At 43.2% G+C, this 15709-nt stretch overlaps 1 protein-coding gene across 2 annotated transcripts in view; it reads left to right on the top strand.

Moving 5' to 3' along the window:
• The window catches only part of ARHGAP22 (Rho GTPase activating protein 22), a 209014-nt gene that overhangs the window by 168696 nt on the left and 24609 nt on the right, over window positions 1-15709 (top strand). For both annotated transcript variants that reach the window (XM_036736347.1, XM_036736346.1), the window contains exons 3-4: window positions 4015-4222; window positions 13495-13627. In XM_036736347.1, the coding sequence (XP_036592242.1) occupies window positions 4015-4222; window positions 13495-13627 (341 nt within the window). The remainder of the gene's footprint in view (window positions 1-4014; window positions 4223-13494; window positions 13628-15709) is intronic.

The raw sequence follows: 15709 nt of genomic DNA, 5'->3' as shown, positions 1-15709 counted from the left end.
GAAAAAAGTGGATATATAATGAATTAAAGGACTTTCAAGTGTGACAAAAAGACCAGAACTGACTAGGAAATTTGACCTATAAGATTCAGGAGAAATATAAGAAGGTAAACATTAAAGACCAATTATAAGGGATTTAATAAGGTCAAAGTGTTTACTTCTCATATGAGAAAACATTGTAACACTTAAGAATGTTATCATTATTTGGGTAGTTTGAAAGAGCATACATAGATTGAAGACTTAGTGTTGAGTTGAGTGTGATGGGGTGATCCTAAAAAGTGGAACTGGGTAGGGAGAGGTAAAATGGAGCAGTTATCTCATGAAGATAGGATGTGAATGAAAGAACTGTCACAGTGGAGGATGGCTTGGAGGGCTGGAATGCTAAAACCTTATTCTCATCAGACTTGGGTTAAAGAAGAAGGGGATAAAAGTCTTCTTAAGTTTCAAAGAAAGAGGAGGGCAAGGGAATAGGATAAGGGAGGGACTCTTAGAAGGGTGTACAGAACAAATCAACTTGGGTTTTTAAAATCTATGGATAGATGATGGAAGAAAGAACATATAATAGATTAAATATAATATATGTTATGGTCCTGGAAAATTAGTATCAGAGGTACTAACAGTCAGAATGAGCTGGGGCTAGTGGGGAAGCTAAGGTCAGCAAAAAGGGTTGTTGTTAAGCTATTGGGGAAAAGAGGAAGATGAAAGAAAATGTAGGATAACTGCTTAGGTCGGAAGAGACAACAATAACTGACAGCAAAAAGAAGGAAGAGTTGCTTAATCCTTATTTTTATTTTTTTCTCACTAAGGAGAATGATCTTTGCCCTGTAAATGAACCCAAATGACCAACAGGGAGTTGATTCTCAAGATAAATAAGGACATGATAAGAGAGCTCTAGTTGCCTGTGATGGATATAGGTCACCTGGCCCAGATGAACTCCATCCTTAGGAAGTGAAAGACTTAGTGGATATGATTCCTGGGACACCATCACTAATATCTGAAAGTCCATGGAAAATGGAAGATGAAGGGTTGACAAAAGACAAATGCCTTGATTTTCAAAATAGGGAAGAGAGCAGAAACTACAGACTATAGGCCAGTGAGCTTAGTTTTGATGCCTGGGAAAATTCTAGTTTGGAACATTAAGCAAGCAGTTGGTGAACAACCAGAAAAGTGGTGATCACAAAGCGCCAACATAGCTTTGTCCAGAGCAAGTCACATCATGCCCAACTAGCATCATTTCCTCAGATCAAGGGATTGCTGCAAATGTAGCTTACCTAGATTCTAAAGAGTAGTTGACAAAGCATATCACGCTATTCTTGTGAAAAGATGGAGAGATGTGGATGGGGTGATGATACAATTAGATGCATTCATAATAAGTTGAATTGCAGAAGTCAGAGAATTAATGGGTTCTGTGTCAGCTTGTCAGGAAGTCTCCAGTGGGGGATGAGTGCCCCCGGGGTTCTGCATATTTAACATTTCCATCAATGACTTAAAGGTTTAGCTGGCATTCTCATCACTTTTGCAGATGGCACAAATCTGGGAGGGGCAGCTGACATACTGGATGTCTGTATCAGAGTTCAAAAAGATTCTGGTAGGCTAGAATGGTGGTGTCAAATGCAGTTAGAAATGGGGCCCACTAATAGGTACGTGAAGATCCCTAAAGGTCATATGTTGGCTTAGTTTTTAAATGTAATATTGTTTGTTTTATTGTATTTTTTTTATTTTGTTAAATATTTCCAAATTGCATTTTAATCTGGTTCAGACCACACTCAGAAGTGTTGTCTATGGGCCACATGTTTGAAACCTCTGGACTAGAACAATGGGCTAAATCTAATAAGGTGAAATTCAGCAAGGATAAGTGTAGAGCCTCACACTTGTTTTCAGAATAATCAAGTTCACTAGTATCTGCCAGGGGACTCATGGCCAGACAGTGGTTCATTTAGAAAAAGATCTGAGAGTTTTAATGGACCAAAAGTTCAGTGGAAGTCAGTGAGGTCTTGGGCAACATTAAGAAAGTCATTTTTTTTTTCTGAAATAAGCAGGCGATGCTTGTCTCTCTGTATAGTGCCTTAGTCAGACCATCTCTTGGAGTCTTGTGTTCAGGTGTGGGTGCTACAGCTTAAAGAAGTTTTTGACAAGCTGGAGAGCATCTCGTAAAGGACAATAAGGATGTGAGGGCCTTGAGTCCAAGCCATGGGAGCAGTGTTTAAAGGGACCAGGGAGGTTTATCCTGGGAAAGAAAACTCAGCTTCCTTCCGGTGTTTGAAGAACTGTCCTCAAGTGGAAGAAGGATTAGGTCTGTTCTGTTTGCTCCCAGAGGGCAGAACCAGGAGTAATGGATGTGAGAGAAGGGATTATTTTCCTATTATATTAATATTTCTATGTATTTATATTTATATTATATAATATTATATTAATATTTTCTATTATATTTCTATTAAATTAGGATTAAGGTTTTAGCTTTCTATTTCTCCATTCAGGGACCAGCCTTTGTAGGTCGTTCAAAGAGTCTCCAAAGGACAAGGCTGATAGATAAGATTGGCCTAATCCTTGGGGTACATGCTCCATGAACATGGCAGAACCTCACCCAACTAGGAGACCTTACTTTTTGTTTATAGTGTAAACAGATTCTATTCTAGGAGAATTCCAGCCCTAAAGCATTAAGCCCATGTCCTTGCTCCCTTCCACTGGAGTCTAGGGTAACCCAGCTTATGAAGGAAAAAACCAACCAGAGTGGCCTGAGTAGAGATGGATTCCTTTGTCCAGATTGCTGGAGGCAGCTGAGTCTCATGATCAAGCCACAGTGTCAGCAGGAGGAGCTGAAGGCTTTCAGCTCATCTCCATTGGAAAGTCTACCCCCTCATTCATTGTTCACCCATCAGGATTGATTTTCACCTGTCAGGGGCACTTTTCTAAAGTATGTTTTCTAAAAGTATATTAAGTATCTCCATTAAGTGACTTTAGTTACCAAGAGAGACGGCTGATCATCAAGTTATTATCACCTAGCCTGATTAATAAATTGATTATTAATTATCCAGCAACTCTGTCTCTTGGGTTGTTCATTCATCTCAGGTAGAAGTAGCAAATGGGCAAATTGAGACTTGATTGCAGGAAAAATCTTTTACCAAGTAAAGCTGTCAAGAAGGGGTGGGTTCCTCCTCACTGGAAGTCTTCAAGGAGAGGTTGGATGATCTCGAATCAAGTGTGCTATAGTGGGGACACTGTCAAGGTCCAATGGGTTGGACTAGATGGTCACTGAGGTCCCTTTAACTCAAAAGTTAGTAATCCTGGAAATCAGAGATTGTCATGTTTGTCCTTCATTCTCGAAGAAGACCGTGACATCAGGGAAATGATGACATGACTTGCAGTTGACTTTAATTTGAGTGAGGGAGGGCTATGCAAGGTCACCAGCCTCACTTTCTCCTCCAGAGCCATCTGGGTCCAGCGGCCTGATATTCACCAGGACGACTGGACATGGCCCAGAATGCATTGGGAGACGGGAAATCAGAGAAGGCTTCAAACAGATAGCATTAAATGCAATTACTCCACCTGCCACTGGACTAAGGACCTGATTGGCTTCTGTAATTCCTCATCCCCTCCTACTGCATTCCTCATTTATCTCTTCTATTAACCCTTAGCCAGATCTTTTTTTCATTGCTGTTGTTTTTTCCTTTCTCCATCACCTGCCATCATCAGGTGGGAGAAAGCAGGGGGAGGGGGGAAATCACTTTATATCATACTTTAAGTTTAAAATTCACTTTACACATTTTAGCCCATTTGAGCTTCCCAACAACTTTATGATGCAAGTACTACAGGTATTCATTACCCCTATTGTACAGATGAAGAAACTGAGCCTTAGGTCAGCAGAGCAACTCGTTTAAGGTTACGTGGCTAATAGAGACAAAGCCTTGATTGGATTCCAGGTTTTTTGAGTCCAAGTCCATTGTTCTTTCTCTTTTAAAAAAAAGAAAGAAAAAGGAATTAACACTGGGGTTGGGGGTTATTCTCTCCCTGCTCCAGGGATCTTTGGGCAGCGTTTGGAAGATACTGTGCAATATGAGAGGAAGTACGGCCACCGCCTGGCCCCACTGCTGGTGGAGCAATGTGTGGATTTCATCCGGGAACGAGGACTCACAGAGGAAGGACTCTTCCGGATGCCTGGTCAAGCCAACTTAGTCAAGGATTTGCAGGATTCGTTTGATTGTGGAGAGAAACCACTGTTCGACAGGTGAGTTTGAGTTGTTCAGTCAGCTGGCAGGAGCCACAATAGAAGATTTTCAAAGAGTATTCAACGTGTTCCTTTAAGTCCTTTATGAGGGACTTCTGATGGCCCATTGGGCCAGTGAGGAAGATGGCAGCCAGAAGATAAAACAGCAAATTAACGTAAAAATAACAGTAATGCCTTATGTGAGTATGAAGGATGTTGCTGCCTATCAGATGGTGCTGGACTTGAGGCAGAAAGCCTGGGTTCAGGTTCTACCTCTCTGCGAATGTGAGCAAGTCACTTGTACACTCTGAGCCTTTGGCAGTTCTCTTAAGTGACTGACCAGTTCCAGACTCAGGAATTCCCATAGCAACAAAAACTCTAGGTCATTGACATGTAGACATCCACAGGTATATTTTTATATAAAATCTCCCCTCTCAACTGGTTTGGTGATTACCCTTTGAGTTCTTGAAAGTCCATGCTGGGGAGCATTTCTGGTCCTATAGCAAAAATCTAATTCCAGCTTGGTAAGAACTTCTAGAAACTGACTGTGTGTCTCTGGCTCTGAGAACTCTGAGAGCCAACCTAGATAAATTTTGAGACTCTCATCACCACCAGGTTGGCCACACCAAGTAATTTTTTTTCCAGCCATAATAACTTTTGTTTTGTTTTGGATTTTTTGGAGGGAGTTGGGGATTAAGTGACTTGCCAGGGTCACATAGCTAGTAAGCGTCTGAGGCCAGATTTGAACTCAGTTCATTGTGACTGCAGGGCTGGTGCTCTATCTACTGTACCACCTAGCTGCCCCCCAGCCATAAAAACTTTTGAGATTATCCAGAATGACTGAATGATAGTGACCAGCATTGAATTGTTGGTTTTCCTGCTCCCCCAACCAAAAGGGATTTCTTCTTCCAAAAGTGTTTCTTTTGTATCACACATTATCTTTTTTATATATTCCCTGTATCATATATATTTTTGGACATATCATCTCTCCCTCCCCCATTAGACCAACTTCTTTGAGGAAAATAATTGCATCATTTTTCATTTTGGTATGTCCCCATCGTTCAAACCCATCAAGGGCTGAAATCTTGGACATGGCTTCCTTTGACTGTTGTATGAGCCAACACTCCCAGCTTCAGGTCATTTCCAGATTTAACAAACGTGTTACCAGCAGAGACGTAGCTGGGAAGTCACAGAGCTGGAGTTAGAACGTAGGCCTCCTGACTCCTAGCCCAGCCATCTTCCCACTCTTTCCCAGAATCCGACCACCATCTTGTTGTTCTTTGAACAATTGTTGACACAGTACTTAAGCTTGAGACCATTCAGCCATTTGTTTCTCAAATTTGAAATGAAATGAAAGTCTTTAAGCACTTAGCATCAAGTTCAGTTTTGAGGTTTGTGTGAAGTTGGGAAAAGGTTCAGACACAATTTTGTTTTCTGGCTTAGTTGAGACGTGTGATGACTTGTAAAGGATCTCAGTCTCTGGCTTAGGTAAGAAGACCAAAGATTTTGTCATATAAGAAGAAAGCAGCACATGGCTTACAGAAGAAAGGGAGACCACAGAGCTAAAGAATCATGGACTAAATATCTGAGCTAGAAGGGGTCTTTGTGATCATTTTCTACAGCCCCCCCATTTTTTTTGAGGGGGGAAGGCAAGGTAATTGGGGTTAAGTGACCTGCCCAAGGTCACACAGCTAGTAAGTGTGTCAAGGGTCTGAGGCCGGATTTGAACTCAGGTCCTCCTGACTCCAGGACCAGTGCTACCCACTCTGCCACCTAGCTGCCCTAAGCCCCTCCCCTCCATTTTACAAAGCATAAAGCTGAAGCTCAGAAAAGAAGGGGGACGTGTCAAAGGTCATATACCTAGCAGCACAGAGAACATGCTGATGAATAGAGCAGATGCAGAGGCAAAGGGATCAACCAGCCAGATATTTTTTGGTCAAAGGGGAGAAAGAGTATTTGGAGCTAGGAGAGGCTTTTGGACACCAAAGGCGGTCATCCTTCTTATGCTAAAATGTCATTTACTTTGGTGGTTACTTATATCCTGTGCCATATATAAACACCCGAGGCTATAAACCAACTTCCTCGTTATAACTTGTGCTTAAGGATTGCTGGGCTCCTCACTCCATCTTATCACCTGATTCTTTCCCAACCCTGGGCATCTTCGGTCATGTCTGAGAGATTCTGGCTGGAGAGTCTTGCTGGCTGTTCATAATGTATGACTTAAACCAGGCTGTTGAAAGAATAAGGAACATTTGTCATGAGTAAGAGAAAACCTAAGGTGGAGTATAATGATAGCTGTCTTCAAATATCATCTGAAAGAGGAATTAGGCTTGTTCTCCTCAATCCCAGAGCACAGAGAATAACGTTAGAGTTGGAATAAGGAAACATTTCTTTATCTCAACATTCAGAGCTGTCCAGAAGGGAAGACATAGCCTTCTATTGCATTGGGTTCTATTCACTGGAGGTCTTCAGTCAGAGACTGAAAGACCACACTTTGAGGATTTTATATTAGAGGAGTCTTGTTCAGATAAGAGAATCTGAGACCACTTTCAACTCCAAAGCATCCTACACTGAAAAGAGAGTGGTTTTGAGGTCAAAAAGATCTGGACCCAAGTCTTGCCTCTGATATGACTTACCATGAGAAAGTTACCACACCTCCCTTGGCCTCAGTTTCTTTATTTGTAAAAGGAAAAGGTTGAACATCTAAGGGCCCTTTAAGCTCTGGATCTATAATTCTATGATACTGTGAGTCATTGGACTGAGAAATGTTCATAGTCACTGAGGCACAAGTGGAGAAAAGGAATATGGCTACACCTTCCCACCTTCACATGACATCTTAATTGCCTGATATAATGGAAGTCTTCTGCTCTGGCTTTCACCACTGGGCAATCTAAAGGAGTTCTCTCTTGCTGTGAATCTTCCCAAACCCTCAGAAAGTGTTTGAAGGGAAATTGTTTTTTCTCCATATAGTAACTGATCAGCAACCCAGGAATCCCATCCAGGAAGCAATGTATGTGTCTTTTTCATCCACATGCTGAAGTCTATCTATTCCTTTCCGTGATACCTACATCTTGTTACTTGTCATTACCAAGTCTTCCTGGTGACTCCCAGCACACTGTGATAGTGACTTTGCATGGAATTTGGGGCCCCCTCCATGCTGAGGGGCCAGTGGTTGAGCCACATCAAAGTTCTTCCAGCCCTTCAGAAAAGGATGCCTTTGTGGTTACTAAAATCAGATGTCATTTGCCAAGATCCACTGTTTCCAGGCCATCCTTCTGCCCTCAAGAGTCTTTAAGTGCTTTGATGGAGCGCTTCAGCTTCTAGTTGTAAGTTAACAGGTGTCTCCACATTGGCTCATTATCTTCACTGGCTTAGAACGAAACTGGGTCGTTTCATTTTTCTCCACTGACTTAATCTTAAGGAATTGTCAGAGAAAGGATCAGCTTGCCAGTTCCACAGCAGCACCTCACCCAGACCCCCTCCCTCCCTTTACCCATGGCTTATAGTTAATCATTCCTTGTACTGGCCAAGTACTGACTACGCTAGGAAACAAATGCCCACAAGGCTTTTAAGACTTGAACTGAAGACATTCTCCTTATTCCCACCCACCCTGTGACCTCCTCTCTTTGATTCTACAAGACAGTCAATATTTGCTTGGCCATTGAATCAGAAGTGGAGCTGCCTTGAAAGAGGGCACATTCCCTTGCTGCTGAGAGGGATAATTGGCTGTCACTGACTAGAGGGAGGTCACTGATCCCAGCCCATGGGGGGCTTTGATGGAGCTGGAGGTAGAAGACCAGGAAACCTGTTTTCTGTGTACTTCCTGATCACTGGGGCTGCAAATGGCAAGATATATTCTAGGATTTTATCCATTGTCAAGCAGTCAACATGTATTTATTAAGTGCCTGTTGTTTGCCCAGTTTTGTGCTTACTGCCTGGGAGATAAGAGAGAAGCAAAAGAAACTTTCACCATTTGAGATCTGGGGTTTCCTGTATATCTATTTAGCCTGGACTGGATTCCCCTGCTTCCTACTGTCTTCTGCCATTGTAGGCTTTATCCCTTCCACGGCAGGACAGCAAAGAGTGACTAACAGTCATGCTCTTAGTTATTGGAGGAGAGATCAGAAAGAGCACAGAAAACCTCAAGGCAGCTGTTGGGCAAGATTTCCTGGAGGTGGTAGGAGGATACTTCATCCCTCATTCCAGGGCTCTTCTCTGACCTGTGACTTTTGGCTTAATAACCTGGTCATCTCAGGTGAGACTTGCTACTTTTAATAAGGGAGGAATTCAGACTTGGGGGTTGATAATCTGGTGCTTTCCTTAGAGCTTGCCTGTGGCCTTAGAAGAACCTGATTTTTATCTAGGTCTGAACATCCAGTTTATCTGTGAAGTCACCCTCCCTCCAACCCCCCACAGTATATCCTAGATTTATCCGGATTTCTGTTTAACTAAATGAACTGGATGTTTCCATTTTCTTTACGCAGTCCATCCCTGCCTGGTACTGCTGTATTAGTTGTGTATGGATCTCTATTTTGAGTGGCAGTAGGTGTTTTAGTAGGCAGATAAATGGCTTAGTGGATAGAGTGCTGGGCCTGGAGTCAGGAAGACCTCAGATACTTACTCGTTATGTGACCCTGGGCAAATCACTTAACCTCTGTTTGCCTTAATCTATTGGAGAAGGAAATGGCAAATCACTCCAGTACTTTTGCCAAGAAAACCCCATGGACTTTATTGGTGTGCTGTGGTCCACAGGGTCACAAAGAGTCAGACATAGCTGAACAACAACAAACTGTTTTAGTGACCTCAGCTTTTCAGTAAGGTCATTCACTCTGCAACTAGCTAGATTGGAAAATAAACTTATTTTGCTTGGTCCATTGGTGATGGAAAGACTCAGCTTAAGTGCTACCTCTTAAAAGAGGCCTTTCCTTTCCTGTCCTGTCCAAGAGGCTGATGCTTAACTTTATCCTCCCTTTCCTACCCCCCACCCCCAAACTGCTAGGGTCTTTGCTATTCTGGTTTCTTTGTGTTTAACATCATAGATATAAAGCTGGAAGGGGCCTCAGTGGCCATCTGGTTCGACTTTAATATCTTATAAATGAGGAAGCTAAAGGTTCCTTAACCTGGAAAATCCATCTTCCATACCAGCTCCCTTCCCCCAATGGTGAATTCTGCCATTTTGGAGAGGGGCCCAGCCTGACCAACCTTTATTCCCCTTGTGGTTGTGCTTTGGACTTTCTGGACATCTACACTATTACCTCATACAAATACCTTTGTCCTTTCCCCATCCACAACTGATTTTCTTTCCCTTTCTTTTTGTGTGTTTTCTTCCCTATTAGAATATAAGCTTTTGCTTGTATTTGTATCCCCACTGTTTAGCATAGTGCCTAGCATGTAGTAAGTGCTTAATAAATGCTTGTTACCAGCCTACTACCTGCATAGGGTAATCAAGTGATTTAACCAGTCACACAAGGTCAGGATTTGAACCTAGGTTCTCTGGTTCTATAATCCATGCTCTGTACAATGGCTACCACCTTTTACTTTGCATTTATTTATTATTCACTTATCTGTGCATTTGTTATCTCCCCCAGAAGTGTGCAAGTTCCTTGTGGGCAGAGACTGTTTTTGTTTTCCCTTTTTCTCCCTAGCATCTGTCACAGTACTTGAAAGATTGTTGCATGAATGAATGAATGAATGAGTAATGGCCATTGGCCTTGGTCAACTTTGGAGTCCAAAAACGCGGGTCTTATCTGGGACTTACCCGTGTCACTTGCTACCTGTTTTTTCCCTTGGGTGAACTCCTTCATCTCATCAAGCTTTTCCTTTAAGTCCCAAGTAAACTCCTGCCAGCTGCTAGCAGCTTTCCTTGACCCCACTTAATTCTAGGGCTTTTCCTCTTTTTATCATTTCCTATTTATCTTGCCTATAGCTTGCTTAGTATATATTTGTTTGCATATTGTCTCTCCCATTCGATTGTAAGCTCCTTGAGGACAGGGGTTATCTTTGCCTTCTTTTTTATCCAAAGCATTTAGCACAGTGCCTGGCACATAGTAAGTGCTTAATAAATGTTTATTGATTGATTGATGGTTGTCTAAAATGGTAACAACAAAGCCTCCTCTGCAGGGCTGCTGTAAACAGTTATACGAAGGGGAGCAATCAGTCCACCAGTCATTTGCCATTTTCTCTAGTACTTTTTCTCTGGAGAATGACGTCTTGTCTAGGTGGGACTTCCCTGTTTTCTTTGCTATTACCTCAAGGTCACTAGAATTGCATACACATGGGCAATTTTACTCACCTTAATTCCCACTATCTCCAAGGGTCTTTCAAAGACTGTACATGTCAGATAAGTTGCCAACATGTGTTGGTAGAGGGAATTTGAGCATTAGAAATTCCATCTGCTGATGAAATCACAGGTCTGACCAATAAAAGTATATTTCTGTATCAAAGGCTTTGCCTGGGGAGCACAAGTTTGGACAGGTCCTGCTGAGCTGGGAAATTTTCGAGTACAGGCCTGGCAACAGACTATCTGTTGTCCAAGGACCAGCCTCGTTAAGTTTGGAGCAGCTTGCCATCAGGTTGGTTGCAGAATGTTGGATTTTCCCCCTACAGCAATTCTAGCAGCCTTCCTGCTAAAGCATGGAGTAGACGTGTGATCTGGATCAGTAGGGGGAGCCCCTACCCTGACAAAATCATGAAGCCCTGGAATATGAAAGGTTTATTCCCGTTAAATTCTTCCCTGGCCTAGCTCTCCCTCTATATTGGCAAACAACTGCTGATGTCACCGTGTTCCTGCTGTGACATCAGCAGCATCACCTAGATACCGAGACCAAAGCAGAAGACAAGTGTCAGTAAAAAGAAGAACATGGCTTATGTACCAATAATGTGGTAGGTGCCAAACTAAAATGAACAAAGGGACCCGACACTGGGGCCTTTGGCCTTTGAGTGCTCAGAGCTTTGAGAAGCTTTAGACAAAATGAGTCCCACTGAGCATGTGATATACAGTTTATTAAGTGACCTTGACCAAGGAACAGTGAATCAACCTGGGGAGGAGTGAGCAAATTGGGAGGTCACCAGCCGGCTCATCAAACCGTCACAGTCTTTAGACAAGCAGACCAGGCAGAGCCTTTGGAAGGACAGTAGCTCATGGATACCAGGGAATGGGAGACTATTTGTAGGCATAGCAAAGGACCTGGAAGAACAGGAACTTTGGAAGGGGAGGTGGAATTTGCCTTCCCAGTGGGCCAGGAAACTGTCCTTCAACCATCCACAGGGGAGAAGCAACTTTAGTCACCTTGTACAGGCGAGAGCCTTAGGTCTCCCAAAGTGGATGGATCTGGGTCCAGCGGACTAGCCATCACTCTGGCTTACTCTCTAAGGCAGAATGGACCGAGGTAGCCAGGAATCAATTAACTTTCATTTATAAAGCAGCTGCTTCCTTCCAGGCATTGCGCTACCCAGGGCTGGGGATACAGATACAGGGTGAAACAATCTATTCTTGAAAGGAGATTACATTCTAATGAGGGAATCAGAGATGGAAGGCAGGCCCCTGGTCCACCACTGGGCAGCCACGGACACAGCTCTGCTACCATCTCTACATAACTATTTCTAGGATCAGGAAATGAGAGAACTAGTCTCACTGTTCATTTCTGGTTCCCCTGAAATCCATATCTGCTCTCCCTCGTTCATGTAGAGATCAGTTAGAGACTAGAAGGGGGCGGAGCTTAGATCATGATATGAGCATCAGGTCTCTAACATTGTTTCCCAGCCTTCCTAGCGTTTACCCATTGCCTGGAAACGTAATGTTGTTGCTTTTGGCAGAGGGTTAGCAGTGATCCGGAAAAGCGATTTCACAGAAACGTAGTACCTAAGCATCATGACAGTCCCATGCACCCCCAATGTCTAGCTGCCCAGGATTCATACCTAGGTCTTTGACACTTAATCCATCTATCTAATGGTCTAGGGGCAGGACATGTATTGAAGAATCTTGTAGCCTCAGGAAGCCCCTGGATATAGGGTCAGCTTCTATGCCCATGACCGTTGGGATCCACTAGATTGAATCACTGAGAAACTGGATTCTGTGATAGGCTAGGAACCAAAGCATTGAATGCAAATATACTCAGAAGCCAACACAGAGCAGTGATGCTAGAAACGTGTTATGAGACCCTCAGATTAAGGGGGTCAGGGAATTCTCAAACTTTTAAGATCCTTGGAACAGCAGTGGCAGGTTTTGGTTATGATCTCTCTGCTTGACTCCATTTTCAGTGACCTTTGAAGGGTGGGGTTGGCATTTGATGACCAAGCCATCAGGGACAAAGGAGCTTGGGGCGGAGGGAGTGGGGGCAGTTTGACATCGACCTGGTGCTGACCTGAAGAGAACCGTAGCACCGATTCCTGTATTTGGAGCCCAGTTCCTCACACATGTCCAGCTTTGATTTTTCCTTACCTGGCTTACTTGAGAGAAACAACCCCATCCAGGTGTCTGGAGGAGAAAGCCCATTTGATCCAGGAGCTTGGGTCCTGTCAAAGACCAGAGTGAGTGGGCCTACCAGGGAGCCCATTATCAGCCTGTGTGGCCAGCTCCACATAAAAGAGTAGGTGCCCTTAAGGCCTGGGTAGAGGATGTGCCGCTGAGCACGAAACCCAGATGACTCAAGGCCAAGGGCTCAGGCACAGGAAACCCTGGGCCTTAAGTTCCTGACAACAGCCGCTAATTATCATCTTTCCTGATTTCCACATGCCTAGAGCACCAGGTGGTGCATGAAGTGCCTCCCTTTTCTCTTCTCCCTCCCTTCCTTCTCCAGGCTTCTGTAGGAGAAAAACACTCGTTTTCCAAGTTCTCAGACAGCTCTGTAAGCTTCCTCATATTTATATTTTCATATTGATTGAAAGGAGAAAAAGGAATTGAACATGACAGATGAGAAATTATAGCTTCCACCTTCCCCTCTCCACTGATTCCTCCATTATGTTTGCCTCCACCAACTGAAACATATTCCATACAGGCGTCATGATGGTAAGTACTGTGCAGTCCATGCTCAATAGGCGTATAGAACCTTAGCAGACAAAGAGCAACAGAGATTTAGGCTGCAGAGGAAGTGAATGTGATGTGCCAGCAAAATGGTCACTTGTGGGTATGGGCAGATGCACATCCACTTAGCCCAAAATCTACCTCCAAGAGTTTTCCTTTTCTCGGCTGGGAGGTTTTCCTTGCTAGTGTTCCCTCTTTGTCACATCTCTCTCTTTGAGCAGCAGCAGAATTAAAATGGCCTTAGACTCTTTCTCTTCTGCTCTCCTCACAGCACAACTGATGTCCATACAGTCGCTTCCCTATTGAAACTGTATCTCCGGGAGCTCCCTGAGCCTGTCATCCCCTTTGCCAAATATGAAGATTTCCTCTCCTGTGCTCAGCTGCTCTCAAAGGATGAGAGTGAGGTCAGTGGGCCTTTTTCTTGATATCTTGTTGGAAGTCCTTCCTGGCCAACAGCCTTGCTCAGGTAAGGAACAGTTGCTGAAGTCAGAATGAGAAGCAATAATTGGGGATGGCCATAGGTTAGACATTTATAGGAACATAGGATCATTCGACCAGTAACGTAAGCCCAGGATTGAAAAGCTAGGGGGAAAAAAAGCTTTAAAAACTAGGATATGGAAATTGTCTTAGTTTAGGCGTCTTTAACTCTTGGAGATACTTTAAGGAAAGGCTAGGTACCCAGCAGTCTGGTCTTGCTTCATTCAGTCTACCAACATTCATTAAGCACCTACTATGTGCCTAGGTATAGTGCTAGGTGCTAGGGATACAGAGATAAAAATGAAACAGTCCCTCTCCTCGGGGATCTTAGAGTTTGTTAGACAAGACAACATTTACATAAATAAGTATATTTGAAGTATAAATACAAGGGTTGGTTTTTGTTTTTGCTTTGTTGTGGTGGTGGCAGCTTTATGCATGTATGGTCATTATTCGAGGAAGGTTTCATGTGGTGTCATAAGTTGAGTTTTGAAGGAAACAAAAGCTCCCAAAGTGGTAAATGTGAAGGCGTTCCAAGCATGGGGGACACAGTATGAAGGTGTGGAGATGAGAGATGAAATATCATGTGCAAGGACCAGTAAGAAGGCCAGTTTGACTGGACTAGAGAATGTACAAAGAGTGTTTTACATACACACATACACACACATACACACACACACACACACACACACACACACATATATATGATTGAGAAGGTAGTTTGGGGCTAGGTTGTAAAGGGTTTTAATAGCTAAGCAGAGAACCTTATAAGATCCTAGAGGTCGTAGGAAGCCATTGGAGCTTATGGGGTAGGGAAGTGGCGTTGTACTTTAGGAAAATTACATTTGTAGCCGTGTGGAAGGCATATTGGAGAGGGGGAAAATGTGAAGCACGGCGACCAATTGGATTATTGCAGTAAACCAGGCAAGAGGTGATGAGGGATTGAAATAGGGTACTGGCCACGTGATTAGAGGGAGTGACGGTTGCAAGAAAGCTTGTAGAGATAGAAAAGGTAAGATTTGGAAATTGATTGGATATGTGGATAAAGGAGAGGGAAGCATTAAGGAAAAATCTGAAATTGTAAATGATAGTAACTGTCAGGTGGTTCCCTTGATAAATAAATGTAAATTCAGATGTGAGGTGGATTTGGAGAGAGTTAATGAGTTTTGAACATGTAGAGTTTGAGACGCTCATGGGATATCCTATTTAAAATAACCTAAAAATAAATAAAATCAATTAATTAATTAAAATAACCAAAAGGCAGTTGGAGATCTACAGCTGGAGTGCAAGAGAGAGGTTAGGGCTGGATTGGTTAAAGGAATTGGGTGTGTTTATTCTAAAGAAGAGAAGACTCGTGGTGTGCAGTGGGGGAGGGGGAAATATGATTGTGTGCAGGGAGGGAAGGTCCTTGTTTTATGTGACCCCGGAGAGCAGAGCCAGGAGCAGTAAATAGGTGGGAAGTTACCGAGAGTTACTTAAGGAAGTTACTTAAGCTAAATGGAAGGCAAAACATTTTGACCATAAGAGCTGTCCAGAAATGGGATGGGATACCTCAGTAGACAGTGCATTTGTCTTCCTTAGGGACTGGATGATCAGTTGCTGTGTATGCTACAATAAGGATTCATTCTGTGTATGGGTGGGACCCAATGGTCCCCTCCTACTCTCACATTCCAGGATTCTAAGACACATAGATTTGACATCAACATAAGGATCATAATTAAACCCATGGAAGGGGATGAAATAAATTGCTAAGTGATAGAGTATAGAAAAAGAATAGAAGAGGATCCAGGTCAGCCTTAATGAACCAGCAGAGGAGACCGAAGAGTGGTCTCACAAGTAGAAGAACCAAGAGTGGACACTGTCAGGAAAAGCCATTGAGGAGAAAGCATCCAGGAGCAGAAAAGGTGACTAATCATGTCAAATGCCGCAGATAGTTTGGGAAGAATGGGGATTAAGAGAAGGCCATCAACGCAATTAGGAAATCATTAGTAACTTTAAAGATGGCAGTTTCA

The sequence above is a fragment of the Trichosurus vulpecula genome, chromosome 8 (genome assembly GCF_011100635.1).
Source record: "Trichosurus vulpecula isolate mTriVul1 chromosome 8, mTriVul1.pri, whole genome shotgun sequence".
In the NCBI taxonomy this organism is placed as follows: Eukaryota; Metazoa; Chordata; class Mammalia; order Diprotodontia; family Phalangeridae; genus Trichosurus; species Trichosurus vulpecula.
Note: the sequence above shows the minus strand (reverse complement) of the source record. Positions and strands in the feature narration are given on the sequence as shown.